At 43.6% G+C, this 15,419-nt stretch overlaps 1 protein-coding gene across 1 annotated transcript in view; it reads right to left on the reverse strand.

Annotated features, from left to right (window-relative positions):
• tln2b (talin 2b) overlaps positions 1–15,419 on the reverse strand; it is a 47,778-nt gene that overhangs the window by 21,204 nt on the left and 11,155 nt on the right. Inside the window, exons 12-32 of the mRNA XM_071532138.1 lie at positions 14,055–14,238; positions 13,366–13,479; positions 12,767–12,875; positions 11,873–12,081; positions 11,527–11,625; positions 10,626–10,793; positions 9,909–10,203; positions 8,692–8,858; positions 7,677–7,805; positions 6,259–6,372; positions 5,933–6,046; positions 5,640–5,774; positions 5,292–5,420; positions 5,070–5,172; positions 3,548–3,756; positions 3,002–3,121; positions 2,551–2,748; positions 1,781–1,920; positions 1,125–1,218; positions 521–610; positions 281–403 (exon numbers count right to left, since the gene is read on the reverse strand). Coding sequence (XP_071388239.1) covers positions 281–403; positions 521–610; positions 1,125–1,218; positions 1,781–1,920; positions 2,551–2,748; positions 3,002–3,121; positions 3,548–3,756; positions 5,070–5,172; positions 5,292–5,420; positions 5,640–5,774; positions 5,933–6,046; positions 6,259–6,372; positions 7,677–7,805; positions 8,692–8,858; positions 9,909–10,203; positions 10,626–10,793; positions 11,527–11,625; positions 11,873–12,081; positions 12,767–12,875; positions 13,366–13,479; positions 14,055–14,238 — 3,043 coding nt within the window. The remainder of the gene's footprint in view (positions 1–280; positions 404–520; positions 611–1,124; positions 1,219–1,780; positions 1,921–2,550; positions 2,749–3,001; positions 3,122–3,547; positions 3,757–5,069; positions 5,173–5,291; positions 5,421–5,639; positions 5,775–5,932; positions 6,047–6,258; positions 6,373–7,676; positions 7,806–8,691; positions 8,859–9,908; positions 10,204–10,625; positions 10,794–11,526; positions 11,626–11,872; positions 12,082–12,766; positions 12,876–13,365; positions 13,480–14,054; positions 14,239–15,419) is intronic.

A 15,419-nucleotide genomic window follows, 5' to 3' on the forward strand; every position in this document is an offset into this window, starting at 1 on the left:
CAGAATGTTTGGCAGCTCTAATTACTTCAGCTTCCCTCTGCCTTAGAAGGATTTGAGGTAATACATACTTATAAATTTAGTATCTTTATTAGAAACGTAACCTCTATGATTAATTCTGAGAGCAGACGTTGAATAGGGAGCAAGTCTTGGACAGGACTGGGCAAAGAGAAGAAGAGAGGTGGACAGTAGAAAGCAAAGAAGAGCAGAGGAGAGCAGAGGAAAGGAGAGAAGCGAAGAGGAAAAGAAGTCGCAGTGAGTTAGTACCAGGCTGTGATCTCACCTGTCCTGCAGCCTCCGTCAGCCCACACAGCGCCTTGGAGGCCACGCCCACACTCTCCCCGAAGGCTGGCACATCGCCCGTCTTGCAGTGTTGAGAAATTCCTGCCATGGACTCTCCTAGGACCTGAGGCATGTGGAAATGGAGAAAATGTGAAGGAATTAGATCTTCGGTTGCCTATTATATAAAATATTTCTGACAGTTAAAGTATATGGTGCACGCAATTCTTTTGAAGGCCCGTACCTTTGAGTTCTCCATGACGCTCTCGATGCAGTCAAAGTAGGAGAGCTCACTGACAGGCTCGTTGGGATTATCCAGCAGCCCTCTGACAGCCTGGGCACACAGGGAGATGGTAAAAAGTTAAACCCCAGTGGACACACCACTGAGCATTTCTGCTATGATACCCCTAAGCTTTTTTCAGCCATTCAATTCAGATTTGAAACAGTAAACTCTTATTCAAACCTGATTGGATTATATTGTCATCAAGTCATGGTAATGGTTTTAAAATGCACACCGTTATTGCAAATTAAAATTTTCTGACATAAATGAGAGGCGACTGTATGCATAAGAGTCATTAGTGCAGAAAGTTCTGAATGTGATGTCCATCAAAACTACAGCAGGCAGTGAATGGGTGATGAATGTCAGAATGACCGGCTAATTATTTCCCATGAAGACAGATCACTGCATCGCATATAACAATTGTCAGTACTGAACCATATGCAAAATAGATGGATAGCAGTGGTGAAAAAATCTACTCAGTTTCCCCTGAAGAAAAACACACAGGCTTGTAGGCCTGAAGACAAGAGGGACTGTGTATGGTACAGTGTGTGTCTGTGAGGACGGCTACCTCCAACTCCCTCAAGGCGTTGTCACACTCCTTTTGCCCCGCTGCTTGCTGGGTACAGAGCGTGATCAGCTGGTTAATACTCTCTGTCACCGCCCTGAAACACAAGGGGAGCCACACAGCCTTTTTACCTCTCACATCTCTCTCTGCATGCACACACAGCCTGCCTTCGCTCACACACCGCCTGTCACACACACATTCACACACTCAGCTCCTCTACGCAAGCATGGCATCGCTGGCCTCTCACTGCGATAGGCTAACTCCGTGCACAGGAGTGCCGGAATTGCATTGAGTTTGTGTTCAGCCTTGCTGAGCACAGACAGGCTCTAGCCAAGGCTTCCATCTTCCTAATTAGACAGAGGGAAGTCAGTCAGGCCCAAAGCCCTGCGGGACTGGCGGCTTGGCTTCTCTCCACTAGGGGGAAGGATACTCCCTCTAGCACTGCCAAGGAGACACGGCATAGGAGTGGCATACAGATGCAGCAGAGAGATGATTTGTGACATTTAAGTCTAAAATGTGAATTTTTCAAAACTTGCTAGAGGCTCAAAACTGGACCGGGATTCATATTCGGGAAAAAAACACAATTTACTAGCACATACAGTATGACATACGTAATAAACGTCTTCTGGTTTGTCAAAGAGAATCTTATCATATCGCACCTTGCTGCCACAGCTAGAAGATTCTTAGCATTGGCTGCTCCTGGATCCACGGACAGAGACTTGGCAGCCAGCAGCAGCTTACTGGACGCCATGGAGATGTTCTTCAGATTACCGATGACTTGGATCTGGTCGTCTTTGCTCTGCACAGCCAAGAAAAAAGACAATACAGCTATTTGATGATGGATGCAGAGCTTTACCAAATATGATTAAAATATATGGACAGGATGTCTTTCTAACAGCAATTCTGCAGTATTCCTCAGCAACCTCGTCTAGGGATGGCAGGTGTATTGTATATATGTCTGGAGTGTGTATTTGACGTGTGTACCCCCCACCTATACCCTCTTTCCTCACTCAGCAGGCCTCTTTAAGCCTGATTAAAGCCCGGGTGTCATGCTACATCAACTCCACTCCCAGAAGATCTATCCAAATTAATGAGCAAAATAACCAGAACAAGAACATCATCAAAGATCTCATTACATCTGACTGTTCGTGCTCTCGGGGACAATCATGTGCCTAAGTGAATTAGATGAAAAGGTCTAATTAACAAATGAGTTAAATAGCTTAGGTGCTAAAGTGACATAAAAATATGAAACCAACCACTCAACAGTTGACTACCTAAGAGGCGTTCTGATTTAAAGTGCTCTTCCCACCTTGTAGAATAATCAGGCGCACATCACAAATTATTGGAACTTGTCTGGCAGTGGGGAATCCTTCAATTCAGCTGTTTCTATGTAGTGCGGAGAAGCTGTGTGACAGATCATGAAACCTACTTGGGTGTGGCCTGCCATCTCGATGCCGGCGTCCAGGAACTCATCAAAGTCTTGGCTGAACTTCCCTGAGGCCACAGCCAGCTGGCTGCTGGTCCCTCGTGAGGAGTGGACCACCTCTCCTGCAGAGTGGTTGAGCTCAGCTGCTGTGTGGTTCAGATCGGTCTGGGCCTCCTGGAATGTCTTACTGCAAGGAGGAAGCTTCAAAGACAACACACACATCAATTAAACCATACTGTATTACTCAGGACATCATTACCAGTTAGATGGAGGTCACCAGTTTAGATCTTGGCTGATACTGGAATGCACTTGTACAGTAAAGACTCAATTCTTCGGGTGATGTGTGAGGAGGAGATGTGTTTAATTTTGTGGTAAAAGCAATATGATCCTCTGCTAGCACCTCATACTGAAAAATGTCAAGAAACCCAAAGTGAAAGCTTGCAGCAGGACTCACAGTGTCCACCAGCAGCTTCTTGCTGGCCTCTCCGATGCTCCTAAGGGCCATGTCCACATCCTTCTGGCCCGGCAGGCAATTCACACAATTATTCAGGGAGTGGGACACTGCTTTGGCCACCTGAAACACAGCACAACACTCTGTCAATGAGCTGCCATTAGTCATTCTAACAATGCGCTACACAATACACGGTCCCACAGCACAGCTATAAGGGGAAAAACATCTCAAATGCAAATTGTGCTCACAGCGGTGCACAGCAATCCGTGTCACTAATTTATGCTGCTGTCACAGACATATGCCAAACAATATGTTTATCCCCTGGAGGGCTGCCGGAGAATGAGCAGTTTTACTCAGGCACTCCTGAGAGAGGATTGCTAGGCAAGAGACAGAGGAGAGAAAATAGCAACGCTAAGAGGGGATAATTGTTATGGAAAGGAGAAATGTTTACAAATCAGTAGAGGAGAGAGAAGGGCCTAAGAGGAACAATGTGATATCAACATGAATACCGCTGCCTCTGGGGTATACATTACTGGGAGCCATGCTCACCTGTGCCAGTCTCTGCTGACTCTCAGCATCTCCTGGGTGAACCAGGGCCTGGTGGGCCTCGTGGATCAGCATGGCGGAGCCCTCCATGACACACTGGGCTGAGTCCAGCATTGCAGCTGCAGCCTGAGGCTCCTTGGTGCTGGCTGCCACGCCTCTGGCTGCCTGGGCCAATGTCCTCAAAGCCTGTGCCGTTTCTCTTGCAGCCACACCTAGGAACAATCAGGCACAGTTAAATAATAATGAGTAATTTCAATATAGCTGGAAAGAGTGAGATACTGTATATATAAATATAGGTCTGATTTTAAATGGCGGTGCACACCCGAAGATAAAGCTCCAAGGTGCACAAGCAGTGATCAGGCTGTATCTTCAGTTTCTTATAATGTATTATAATACAAATGTATTATAATAATTGTATATATTATTGATTTATGAAAAAAGATCACACCACACCAGTCCTGAGATTTCAGTGAATGCCTTTATCAGGCTGGCTTTGTCATCTACCACCAGCCACCTTGATGAAGGCATTTGCTTAAACGACTGGTGTGGTGTGATCTTTTTTCATATACCAATAAATATGAGACACTGATACAGCCTGATGGTTGTGTGTGCACTTCATACAACATCTAGTAACTATGGCTGGAAACTCTCCAGATCAGGATGAATTAAGAACATGGTGTTCACATGTGTTTTACATTGTTATGTATTGAGACCAAGTAACCATGTTTCTATAGATACTGAAGCCGACGTTTTACTAACCGAATTAATTTCAATTTCATTATCTTCTCTTTGCAGCAGTGCTGTGTTTAAGTAATGCAAACAATCAGGTATGTATGATTACTGTCTTGAATAGAATTGTGTTGGTAATGTGCAAATCAACCAGCAGAAGCCAACAGTACCACACTGAGAGCAATCTGAAACACCCTCATTGTTTAAATAAATTAGTTATAGTAAAATATGGCCCCACGTGGGAGGTGCCCTTAACTTATTATACATAAAGCTGAGAAGAAAAGCAGCAAATTGCATCAAGTTGCATTATCCAGCCAAGTGGAGCCATTTGCTGATGGAATGTTAAATCTAGTGAAAATAAGATTAATGAGTAGCTAGCAGCACCCTGGGCCGCAGCATGAAGTGCTGCCTGGGAGCTTTCATTGTTACAATACGCTATTCACTATCTGTCTTCATCTCTCCTCCCCTGAGAGCATCAATTGCGCTAGAATTGAGGGCAAAACAGCCGGGCCATGCTGGATCCACGGGGCTCAGTTTTAGGCAATAGTGATAACACCACTAAATAAAGGAGTCATAATTTCCTCTGCCTGCTTTATCCTCTGAATCCCAGTTGGCACAGCTAACAGGAGCTACTTATTTCAATAAAAACCTACACTCAGCAATCTATGTATATATGTATAAATTATATCTGATCTACTACAGCAATGTAACTTATTTAGACAGAAGTACATTATTGAAGTAAATGGCTCTTTAAGCTTCTCAGACCTGCTCTCTATGTAGAATAGGCTTCTTTTACCTGTATAATGTTCATTGCCCTGTGCAGCACAGGTCAGCAGTTGGGCCATGGAGGAGCCCACAGCCTTAGATGTGCTTCCCAGGTCCTGAGCGCACTTCTCTAGCTGTGTATACAACAGAAAACACAAATAAACCATTGGATTTGTATCCCTCTTGTCCTAATCGCAACTGATGTCTATAATGTTTCAAATGAACTTTACTGCAGACATTGTTATGTACTGACCGATTCCCCAGGAAGAGGTTTGAGTTGAGCGTCGATAACAGACATCTTGGCATCTTGAAGCTCACTCCTGAGTGTTTGCACTGTTTTGAGGGCTGAGTCGATCTCCAGCGGACCACAGGCTTCATGGGCCTTCAACCAGTGCAGACACAAATGTTACTCACACTCTACTATCCACAATAAATGGGATGCAATCCTGTATTTTGTGCTTGTTATCTCTCTCTTTATGGGATCAGAGATTGTGTTGCTAAGAGCAGCCTTACTACAAAAAATATTTTACAAGAGATAGTAACACATTCCTGCATCAGCGAGATGTATCCTGCTGTCTCTAGCAGTGTTGTGTACAGATACCTTCTGAGTAGCAGTCCTGAGCTCTGCCAGGCAGGTAGCCAGGTTCTTGGCACACTGGCCCAGTTGCATAGCAGCAGCCTGGTCAGCCACTGTGGGAACTGCCGATTTTGCAGACGTCACCATCTTACTTCCAGGCTGGGGGATGGCGACGGAAAAACAACATTAACACATACTGTACACACGCTCACTGAGAAGCATGTAAAAAAGTTATAAAACACTAATAGAACTGATTTTTTTTGTCTAATGATGGAGTCTTTGATAGATGATAACTGTGAAGTGGTGAAAGGTCCAACCTGTAGGAAGCTCTGGCTGGCCATGATAAGGGCAAGTTGGGCACTCAGCTCCTCAGGCTGGGCCTGGCTGCTCCTCATGCCCTGGACCAACTGGGGAATGCTATCTGCTACTGCCTGCATGTGCACACAGATACAAATATGTGTCATTTCCACACAGTCCAGAGCATTGTGATTAAGTCTGCATCAGAAAGGCTACCGATATACACCATATATTCTACTGGTTTCAGGACTGTGTTTTTCAATACATGATTTGACAATGATTTTTATGCAGCAATAACAATTATGATTCCTTCCCATGCATTAGTCTCAAGAGTGCATGTCCATACCTTGCAGCTGTGAACTAGCTGTTGGTGCGAGGCGGTATTTTTGTTGGAGGCTGCAGCGTTTTGAGCAGCTGCGATGGTCTGAGTAGCAGCAGCCGCTGCCTGCTTTGCGGCTATCTGTTCAGAAGATACCAATGGAAATCATTCAGTATAAAGTAGGATAGTAGGACCTGGCTAGGTGTAACTTTGGCTTTTGTTCAGTATTATACTGCTGTGTTCTATATTCAGACAGAGCTGTTCTAATCAAACTAAGAGGGGTAACAAACCAAAAGGTTTTGTGAGAAGAGGAAATTGATGGGATTAGTCCAAGTCCATGGACCTTTCATTCTTTATTTCATGAGATGTTCAGCATTGCTTTCACCTTGCAATGTTTACAACACTAAAGCATTAAAAAATATACCGCTTAGTTGACACTAATCCGCAGGCACAAGGCTAGCTTTGAAGTGACGGCAAGTTTGAAAAAAATAGAGGGAGAAGACATTCCTTGCTTTGTGGATGGAGGAAGCGAGGATGAAAAAAGAAAACATGAAATACAATGATATCTTTGTCCTGCGGAAAACAAACAAGACTGCACTGCACTTGGAAGTGAGATGAGTGGCAGAAGGAGCATTCCTATCTCTGGTGGAACTACGGAGTGACTTATTCTATGTGCTCCTAAACAAAAGCATCTGCACAGCTGCACAGGAACTGTATAAATGACAGTGGGGAAGGAAATCTAGGTGACACCAGAGCAGATACAGAAACAACAGGGAAGATTAAGGGGATCTTAAAGGGCACACACACGTGTCTGTGACAGCTGTTACACACACACTTCACTGTGCAACTTGCAGATTCATGACACTCTAAATGGTCTTCAGTGTCTCCTCGATGGAGGCGACCATTAGCACCATTACTGGGACCGTCTGATGCAACAGAGGCAGACTGAGATATATGTCTGATAGCAGGCTGATCCCAGCCTTGGGTAATGCACAGTTTATGTGCTTGGGAAATTGAACATTGGGAGCTCTGGAGCGGAGAGGGGCGAGTCATTAGGGGCAAACTGATACCGGGGGCTAAACACAGATCTTTACACTTAGATTAGCTCATTCACAGCACTAATGGGATTTACGGCCCTCTGCTGCAGGAAAGAGAAATAACACAGACAAATATGCTAAATGTGCCTCATTTGTACAAATGAAGGCTGAATTATTTCAGCATTTTGACATACATTTCCTTTAGCCTGAAGATTAAACTATAAATCTATACCTGCATGGATCTGATCTAATATGCGTTGTACTCTCAAAAGACAAGTCACAGTGTTGGTAAGATATGGGAACATTTTTGGATGACACTTTTGCAGATAGGGAGAAGCTAGGAGGAGGGTTGTGTTCGATAAAGGTCGAGCAATACAAAGATAAGAATACGTTGCCATCATGACTCACCTCCAGCCTGTTGACCAGTTTCTTCTTTATGGCATTCTGAGCTGCAGCATTAGTGGCCACACGCAGCCCCTCTGCTGCCTCTCTTAGCCTCTGCTGCTGGTCCTCATTCTCTGGGTAGGCAGCCGCCCCCTGAGGGAACATACACACACATGCACATGAACACACACACACATATGTGCACACACACATAAACATACATACATAATAACGACATTATACTTAATAATCAGAGCTCAGCAGTGAAAGGAGAAATCAAATCCCCTCTTACAGTTTAACTACTCTGGCTATAGACATTGTAAAATAGATGCAAAGAGGCATTTAGCTCAGTCTGCTTTCTGACAGTTGCCAAGGAAACCGTCAGTGCCAGATTCTGATTTCCTCTTGATAATGGCAGTGATGTGGTGATTAATGTGTCACAGATCAAAAACATCTAACGAGCCATAAGCAGCGTTTCACTTGCCTGCGTATTTCACATTGATAATATCCTGCTCATTTATACTTGTCGACAGTGCCAGGGGCTTATTAAGAACCACTGATGCTGTGCCCTTTCATTTCGGATGTGAAATGATGCTGGCAACTGCATGCAGTAATACTAAAAATCTGTTTTCCATCAAGCGACTGCAATTCAATTTCATTTTTTAACATTGCATTTGACATTTATTATCACATTTGACATACTGCATACAAGAACACTATGGCAGTGACATTGCTAATGTCAATATTAAAAAAAATAAAAAATAAAATACAATACTGTAGTTGGGGAGTAACAGATTACATAACAACAGATAGGTATCAAGACTTTGTTTAGAAGCTAACATAATTTTTACACAGCTTGAAATAACAGTTAATAGTAGTTGTACATTGTTGTAACAACCATATTCAAATTATAGCCTTTCGATTGGAATAAAATCCAATTTAGCAACATAATCTGATTACTTTCAGATACTATCTCATACTATCTCATTATAATTCTTTAGTGGATTACATTTGGACAGTAACCCTGTCACTATTTTACCTTAGCAGCCTCCACCATCCGAGCTGTGGCATCAGCCAGCAGTTTGGCTGCAGCCAGCAGTTTCTTAGAGTTGTCGACATCCACCTCTGCCTCAGCATCCGATCTCATGGCATTGACCAAGTCAGAGGTGGCCTGGGCCAGCACCCTGGCCTGTCGCACCATCTCCCCTGTTCACACATACAGATGCACACACATGAAGTACACATGTACACAAGTACACATGTACACGCACAGAACAGAAAGAAAACGTAAACTAGCAGCACTAAGACAAAGCCACGTTACACCTGCAATTCAGTTTCTGCTGCCTAAGACATTCCAGTATTGAACAGTTAACAGTGGGATATTTATTTGATTGTCCTACTCTTCAGGAGTCACACCATGGTTTTCACCTTAATGTACCCTCACAGCTGAAGGTTTCTAGTGACTCATCCTCTCTCACATACATTAGGGTTTTAGAAGTATATATAACATGGAACACATCTCCCCACACACACCTGCTATAAAAAGCTGTATTTCCCAAACACCCACCACCAGCTGGAAATAACTCAAGCAGGAGAAGACTATGAAAGACAAGACATCAAGGTGCTTTACAACTACGTCCTGGCCTTGGGAATCAAGCAATACTTTCTATCTCCAGAGTGAACTCTGATCACTGAATGTTGTTCTACGGCTACATATTTTCTTTCTTTTTTTGATGATTTGGGAAAGAAAGAGTTTTGCCCTCAGAAAAATGCCCAGGTCATGTGTTTCCTTTTAAGTTTCAAAGCCTCCCTGATACTGATTGAGACCAGATTGGGAGCTCTGTAGTGGTTTTGGATGACATGTTTTCTACAACCCCTAGAGGATTGGCTGGGTTTGGAAATTCTTCAGCCTCATGGCTTGAACCATAACAAATACCCTGAGCTTTGAAAATGTTTCAGCAGGAGAATTTTTAAGATCACTTAATATGAAACATAACCTGACAATATCTTAAGTCCCTCCCAGTCAAATTACATCAGAACAAGTCCACTGAAAGAAAGGATTCAGAATAAATCAACAGATGACAAGCATTTTTTTTTTAACTTTCCAAGTCCTTGGATAATAGCTAGCAAACTGATTTGTGACAAACTGGTGGGATACCAAACTGATCAGAAATCATGAGATCAAGTCTCTCTCAAGTTCTCACTCACAACCATTTCTATCTCTCCACACTCCCCCTGCTTCTCCCTTGAACTCACCGGCGTCACCCATGGAAGTGAAGATGTTTTCTGTGACGTTCATGATTGTGTCGGTGGCCTGGTCGTAACGTCCAATGGGCTCTCCACAGCTGGCGTAGTGGCGGACATGCTGCAGCAGGTCGCTGAGGGCCTGGCTCACCACACCGGCTGCCGCCCCGACTTGCTTCAGCAGCTCCCCGTCGTCGCTGGCCGAGCGGCAGGCTTTGACACAGGTCTCCACAGAGCGGTCCACCAGCTTCCCTGCCTCCACAAGCTGCTCCTGACACACTGGGGAGCTGATGGTAGGGCTCACCACCTGCACCGCAAACAGTCATGGGCACAGAAAGCCAATCACGAAATTCTTGAAGACTATTTTGAAATTTGACAGAATACATCTAATTCCTGTTTAATCAAATCTCGCACTGTGTTGGGGATTGATTCACTTTCAGTTCAGTCATTTTAAAATGTAAAATGAAACTGCCGTGTCATATCTTATTTCATTCAAGATATGACACGCAAACCTTTTAAAGAAAACAGTTTTTCAGTTTTCTGAATTTTAAGGAAAATCAACCTCAAATTGGTTGAATTATAAGAGAACTGACCATAAGCCTGCGGTCGACGGAGCTAAAGGAGCTAATGTAATTAAGTCCCAGCTGCCATTCTTCTCTGATCATCCCCTAGCTTGTGCTGTGTCCTTTACTACACGGCTGTTGAGTTGAATAGGCTTTGGATCAGTACCTTGGTGCAGGCCACCAGCTGTGAGGTGGACAGGGCGCACTGAGTGGCAGCTGCGATCACCCGGTTCTGCAGCATGGTGTCCTCGGCCACCTGGGCCACGTTCTTGGCCTTCAGGACTAACATAGCAGCTGCATTGGCCACTGCTTTGGCCAGATTCATCAGGATGTCCTAAAACACATTCATCAATGTCGTTTAACACAGCTGCGCACATGTGGGGAGGGACCAAGGAAAGTCTATTGATGTCTACAATCTATATGTTTTCAACTCATTATTTTGAATCATATGATGTGTATACTGGATATCTGCTGTACAAGGAAAGATCCTATTGTAACAGTGCAAAGGGTGAGTCCTTAATAAGAGACGGATAGTGATAATGAAGTAGATAGTGAATAATACAATATACTATGTGAATAAATATAATATTAACTTATGAAACTACATTGACCTGTATACAGCAGAGCAGTGTTGGCCTAAGATCATGGAGACCAAGACTGTGCATGATATATATGAGTATATATATATGTGAGTATACCATGCCTTCTTGAAAGGATACATACTAAAGAGGAGAGCAAGGTAGTAGAGAGGATGTAAGAAAACTAGAGGATGTGTATGTGCCAGTTAAATGAATATGACTGTAATATAAAGGGATAAATGAGGCAGATGGTGAAGGCTATGGATAAGCTTGTGCTATTGGGTGTCTGGCATACTGTGTTGTCATTTCAATACTCAAAGCTCTCCTCCTGAAACAATGTCATGAACTTCACATAAACTAATGGTCTAATAATAAAGCCTGAAGTCATTACATAAGCGTGTGTTGAAATTGTAAAAGGGGGTCTAGGAGTGTATGTGTCTTCCTGTTTGGCAGCAGTGTCATAGGAACAGTGTGTGGGTGGTGTCCAACCTGGAACCTCTCATCGGTCTCGCCCTCCCCCATGTGACGGAGCAGGTCCCCGCTGGCCTGACCGATGCTTCCTGCTGCAGTCAGCACCGTCTGTCTGGGCTGCATGGGGATGACATCACCACATTCATTACAGTGGCCTGGCCTGCTCTCACACAGGCTTCCATGTATTATCTAAAACAGACTCCTGGATCGAAAATCACACCAATAAACACTACCGTAATATATCTTCACCAGGACATTGATAAAAAGAAAAACATGCAATTTTAAGCGTGTCTTTGTGACTGCTGGGATAGAGCGCAGAATGAAGGCCAGGTCAGTATTAATATTCAGTGTCAGTGCGTCTCACCTCTGCGGCTGCAGGCTCAACAGATCTGAGCAGATCTGATACAGCGCCTGCCAGCGTCCTGGCAGCACCCATCAGCTTATGACCGCTGCCCACCTCATCGTCCATTAGTGCTGCTAGCAGCTTGACGCCCTTGGACATTTCCGTGAGGTTGGATGAGATGGTGGTGATGGCACAGCCCACCGCTGTATAGTCGGTTTCTGTAGGCTCACCTGCAGAGGACGGATCACCATCATTAGATACCGTACCTCTGCTGTGCATCTTAATTTGCTGCACTGCTGCCACATTGATTTACCTAATCCACGGGGCAGCTTGCCTGTCAAATACTGTAACACACACATCAGTGTCAGTGTCATAATTAGAGCCCATTTGACATGGTTCCATGGAGATAAGTACGTAGATGGAGCAAGTGACTGTGGAGAAGAAAAACTTTCTATTGGATGGTTGGGGGGGGGGGTCTAAGTGCCATCTAACAGATGGCTAGGTAAGATTAAAACCCAGCAAAAGGCTGGCAGGAACTTGGCTGGCACTGTGCCAAGCAATAGGGGGAGCAAGGCAAGACACTGCCAGTAAGTCGAGCTTCAGAACAACATGTTCAAGATTAATTTATCAATAGAAATATTTACCAGGGAAAATGGGAAATGCTCCATTATTAAAGGAGAACTCAGGGTCCATCCGTAGTGTGCATTTGACATGTGTTTATTGATTTACACACTGGGGGTTGCTAAGACTTTCAGATAAACAATATTTTTTAATAACAAGGCGATTTCCTTTAGAGCTTTGTCCAGCAAAGGTTTCATAAACAAGAATTCTGGTGAATTCTGGTGAAAGGAAATGAATGAAAACTGAAAAAGATATATTCCATATTGGCATTTTAGTATTCTTCTGGACACTCACCTGCAGTGAGATTGACCACAGATGCTGTTCCAGCGGTGATGGCATCAACTTGAGAGTGTATTTCATGTTTGGATTCATCCACTTTGTTCTGAACCCAAACCCTGGATGCCTTTCAGCAGAGGAGGAAAAGGAGGCCTATTGACTTTCATCACAGTGGGTGATTTTCAGCTCATATAAACTTTTTCGTCAAGGATTAAAGGACTAGGGCTTCACAACTCCCACAGCTTTGGAAATATTCAACTCAAGCTTTAAAACACATCCTCCATATTTACAGTCACTTCTACCACCTAATTACTGTATATGAAATTTGAGAAATAAGATGGATTTTGGTGTGATATGGATGCTTGACTGTTTCTAAGGCTTCGCTTGCACATTGTGTCAGTGAGAGAGAAAGAAAGGCCAAGGCGGCATCTTTTACAATACTATTTAATACTAGAAGGAATGTAGGAATTCAATAAACTGATTTATACAAAATAGCTGTAATTAAATCTTCACTGAACAGAAAAGATTCACAGAACAGGCTATTATATACAGAAAGCAGGCATACATAAGTGGGGGAGGGGGATGGGGCTTTAAGGAGAACTATGGGCTGAACTCACCAAGTCGTGGCCCAGTGGAGGCAGGTTATCTACATGTCCCAGGTCAGCCTGGGCCTGCTGCACTGCATGCATACTGCTGTTGATGGTCCCCATCAGAGCCTGCTGGGCCAAACTCTGACAAGACAACACGTTTCACACTCTGTATTAATGTATAACCAAGACATACCATAAGTAAATGACAACACAAATGGGCTAAAATGCATTGCATGCGTTTTGTGTAAGTGCAAAATTAAGAAAATATTAATCTTGCAAGTGATGCCCATAAACTGCAGGAGACAGACAGGTATTTTAGTGCGAGTGTGAAGAGCTCTTCATTCCAGCTCTCAAACACAGCCCTATTGTCATATTGTTCATTGTGGGAGTGATGACATTTTGACCAAACTTGGGGGAATGATGCATCTCACAACTGCATTATGGCATTTTCAAAATTACACTGATCAGCCCAAGGAGGAAGCTACACTGTGGTTCGTCCGTGTGTTACACATGGTATCTCAGACGCTGATAGGATTTTGATGAAACTTGGGGGAATGATGCATCTCACCACTGTGATCCACCATTTTCAAAATTACAGAGATGAGCCCAGCGGGGGCACTATAGGCCTATATTTTCAAAATTACAAGAGGGAATTATTCCAAAGGGACGACATGTTTGCTGTTGCTGCATTTGCTATTGAAAATGGTCATACTCACCAGTGGGGGCATGTGTCCTCTGTGCATCTGCCCTGTGGTGATCTGCTGCTGGGCACAGGGCATAGAACCCATATTGAAGGTGTCAGGGCCGCCGATGGACCCAGAGCGGATGATACCTGGTAGTGCTACTGAGCCGTGCTCCACACGACCGACCCGGTTGAACTGCTGTTGCAGGATTGTGGACCTAAGATAGGAGCGAATGAGACAGAGAAAGAGATAGGAAGTGCATGAGAAAACAGGTTTTTCAAAAATAATTTTACAGCAGCTTTTACAGCTGAATTTCGGAAACTGTTTCTTTGTGTGTGTATGCTACAAATGCTCACTGCTGCAGGAATCAAACCTGTGACCTGCTGGTTATGGGCAGTTTCTCAAACCACTAAGTCATCCTGCTGCCCAAAGTCAAGATCTAAATGAGATTGTGTGCAGTGGAAAGATCAGAAATATATGGTCAAAATAAAAGAAACACCAGCATAATGATTTTACCCAGGGATGGTGAATTTGTAATGGTGTTATACAGCAAGGCCTATGGTTATATCAACTGCCATCACATTTTTAGATGATTGTCTCTATCATCTGGTCATTGAGAAGGCATTGTGCTCTTCAAATTATTGAGTGACCACTTGTGCCTGTGAAGAGGGACAATATCATTTTGGATCAAAAAGGAAATTCACTATGGGATTACGGTGATCTCTCAGAGTTTATAGTTCAGTAGTTGCTTTTCCGTTACTTGTGAGTGGATCTTTAGCTATTAAAATCTAACTTTTACTCATTTAGATAATAACAACTAAAAAAATATTGCACAGAAAAATGTCTATTTTCTTGCCCTGCTCAACAGATGCTGCCGACTCTATTGGTTAATTATAGCTTGTTTTGAGAGGCAGCAATTATGTTTTTGTGCTGAGAACCACAACATGAGTCAATTGGCCCATAAGCAGCAGGAATATCATGCCCCATTCTGTCATAGAGTGGGTTCACTAGGAGCCGTGCGGATTTCCAATATCAACACGTCTCCAAGCTCTGTGTGACAGAGTGCTGGTCCATCTGCATTACCTTCATTGCCTTAGCTACAAAGCAGAATCAGGAGAGACGGCAACCAACTGGGAGATGACAATTACTGAAGAAAACAGCTTCCAACGAGATGATATCTTAACTCGCGTATTCCAAACAATCTAGCTTTCCTTTGTGAATTAATATGATAATGTAGTAGCTTTACCCTGAGGCAGTTTTTGTATTTAGGTTTGAAACAAAAATTGCACAGGAAAGAACAATTTCTATTCTGGTATATAGAGACTGGTGTCCGTGTTATTTCAAAATTCAAAACGCTGTTTGTGTGTTTAATTCTAACATTACTCCTCTTGGGGGTAC

Source organism: Centroberyx affinis, unplaced genomic scaffold, assembly GCF_046629955.1.
Source record: "Centroberyx affinis isolate AG114_WGS23_722 - 3 ecotype Tasmania unplaced genomic scaffold, CSIRO-AGI_Caff_v1 ptg002167l_1, whole genome shotgun sequence".
Taxonomy (NCBI): domain Eukaryota; kingdom Metazoa; phylum Chordata; class Actinopteri; order Beryciformes; family Berycidae; genus Centroberyx; species Centroberyx affinis.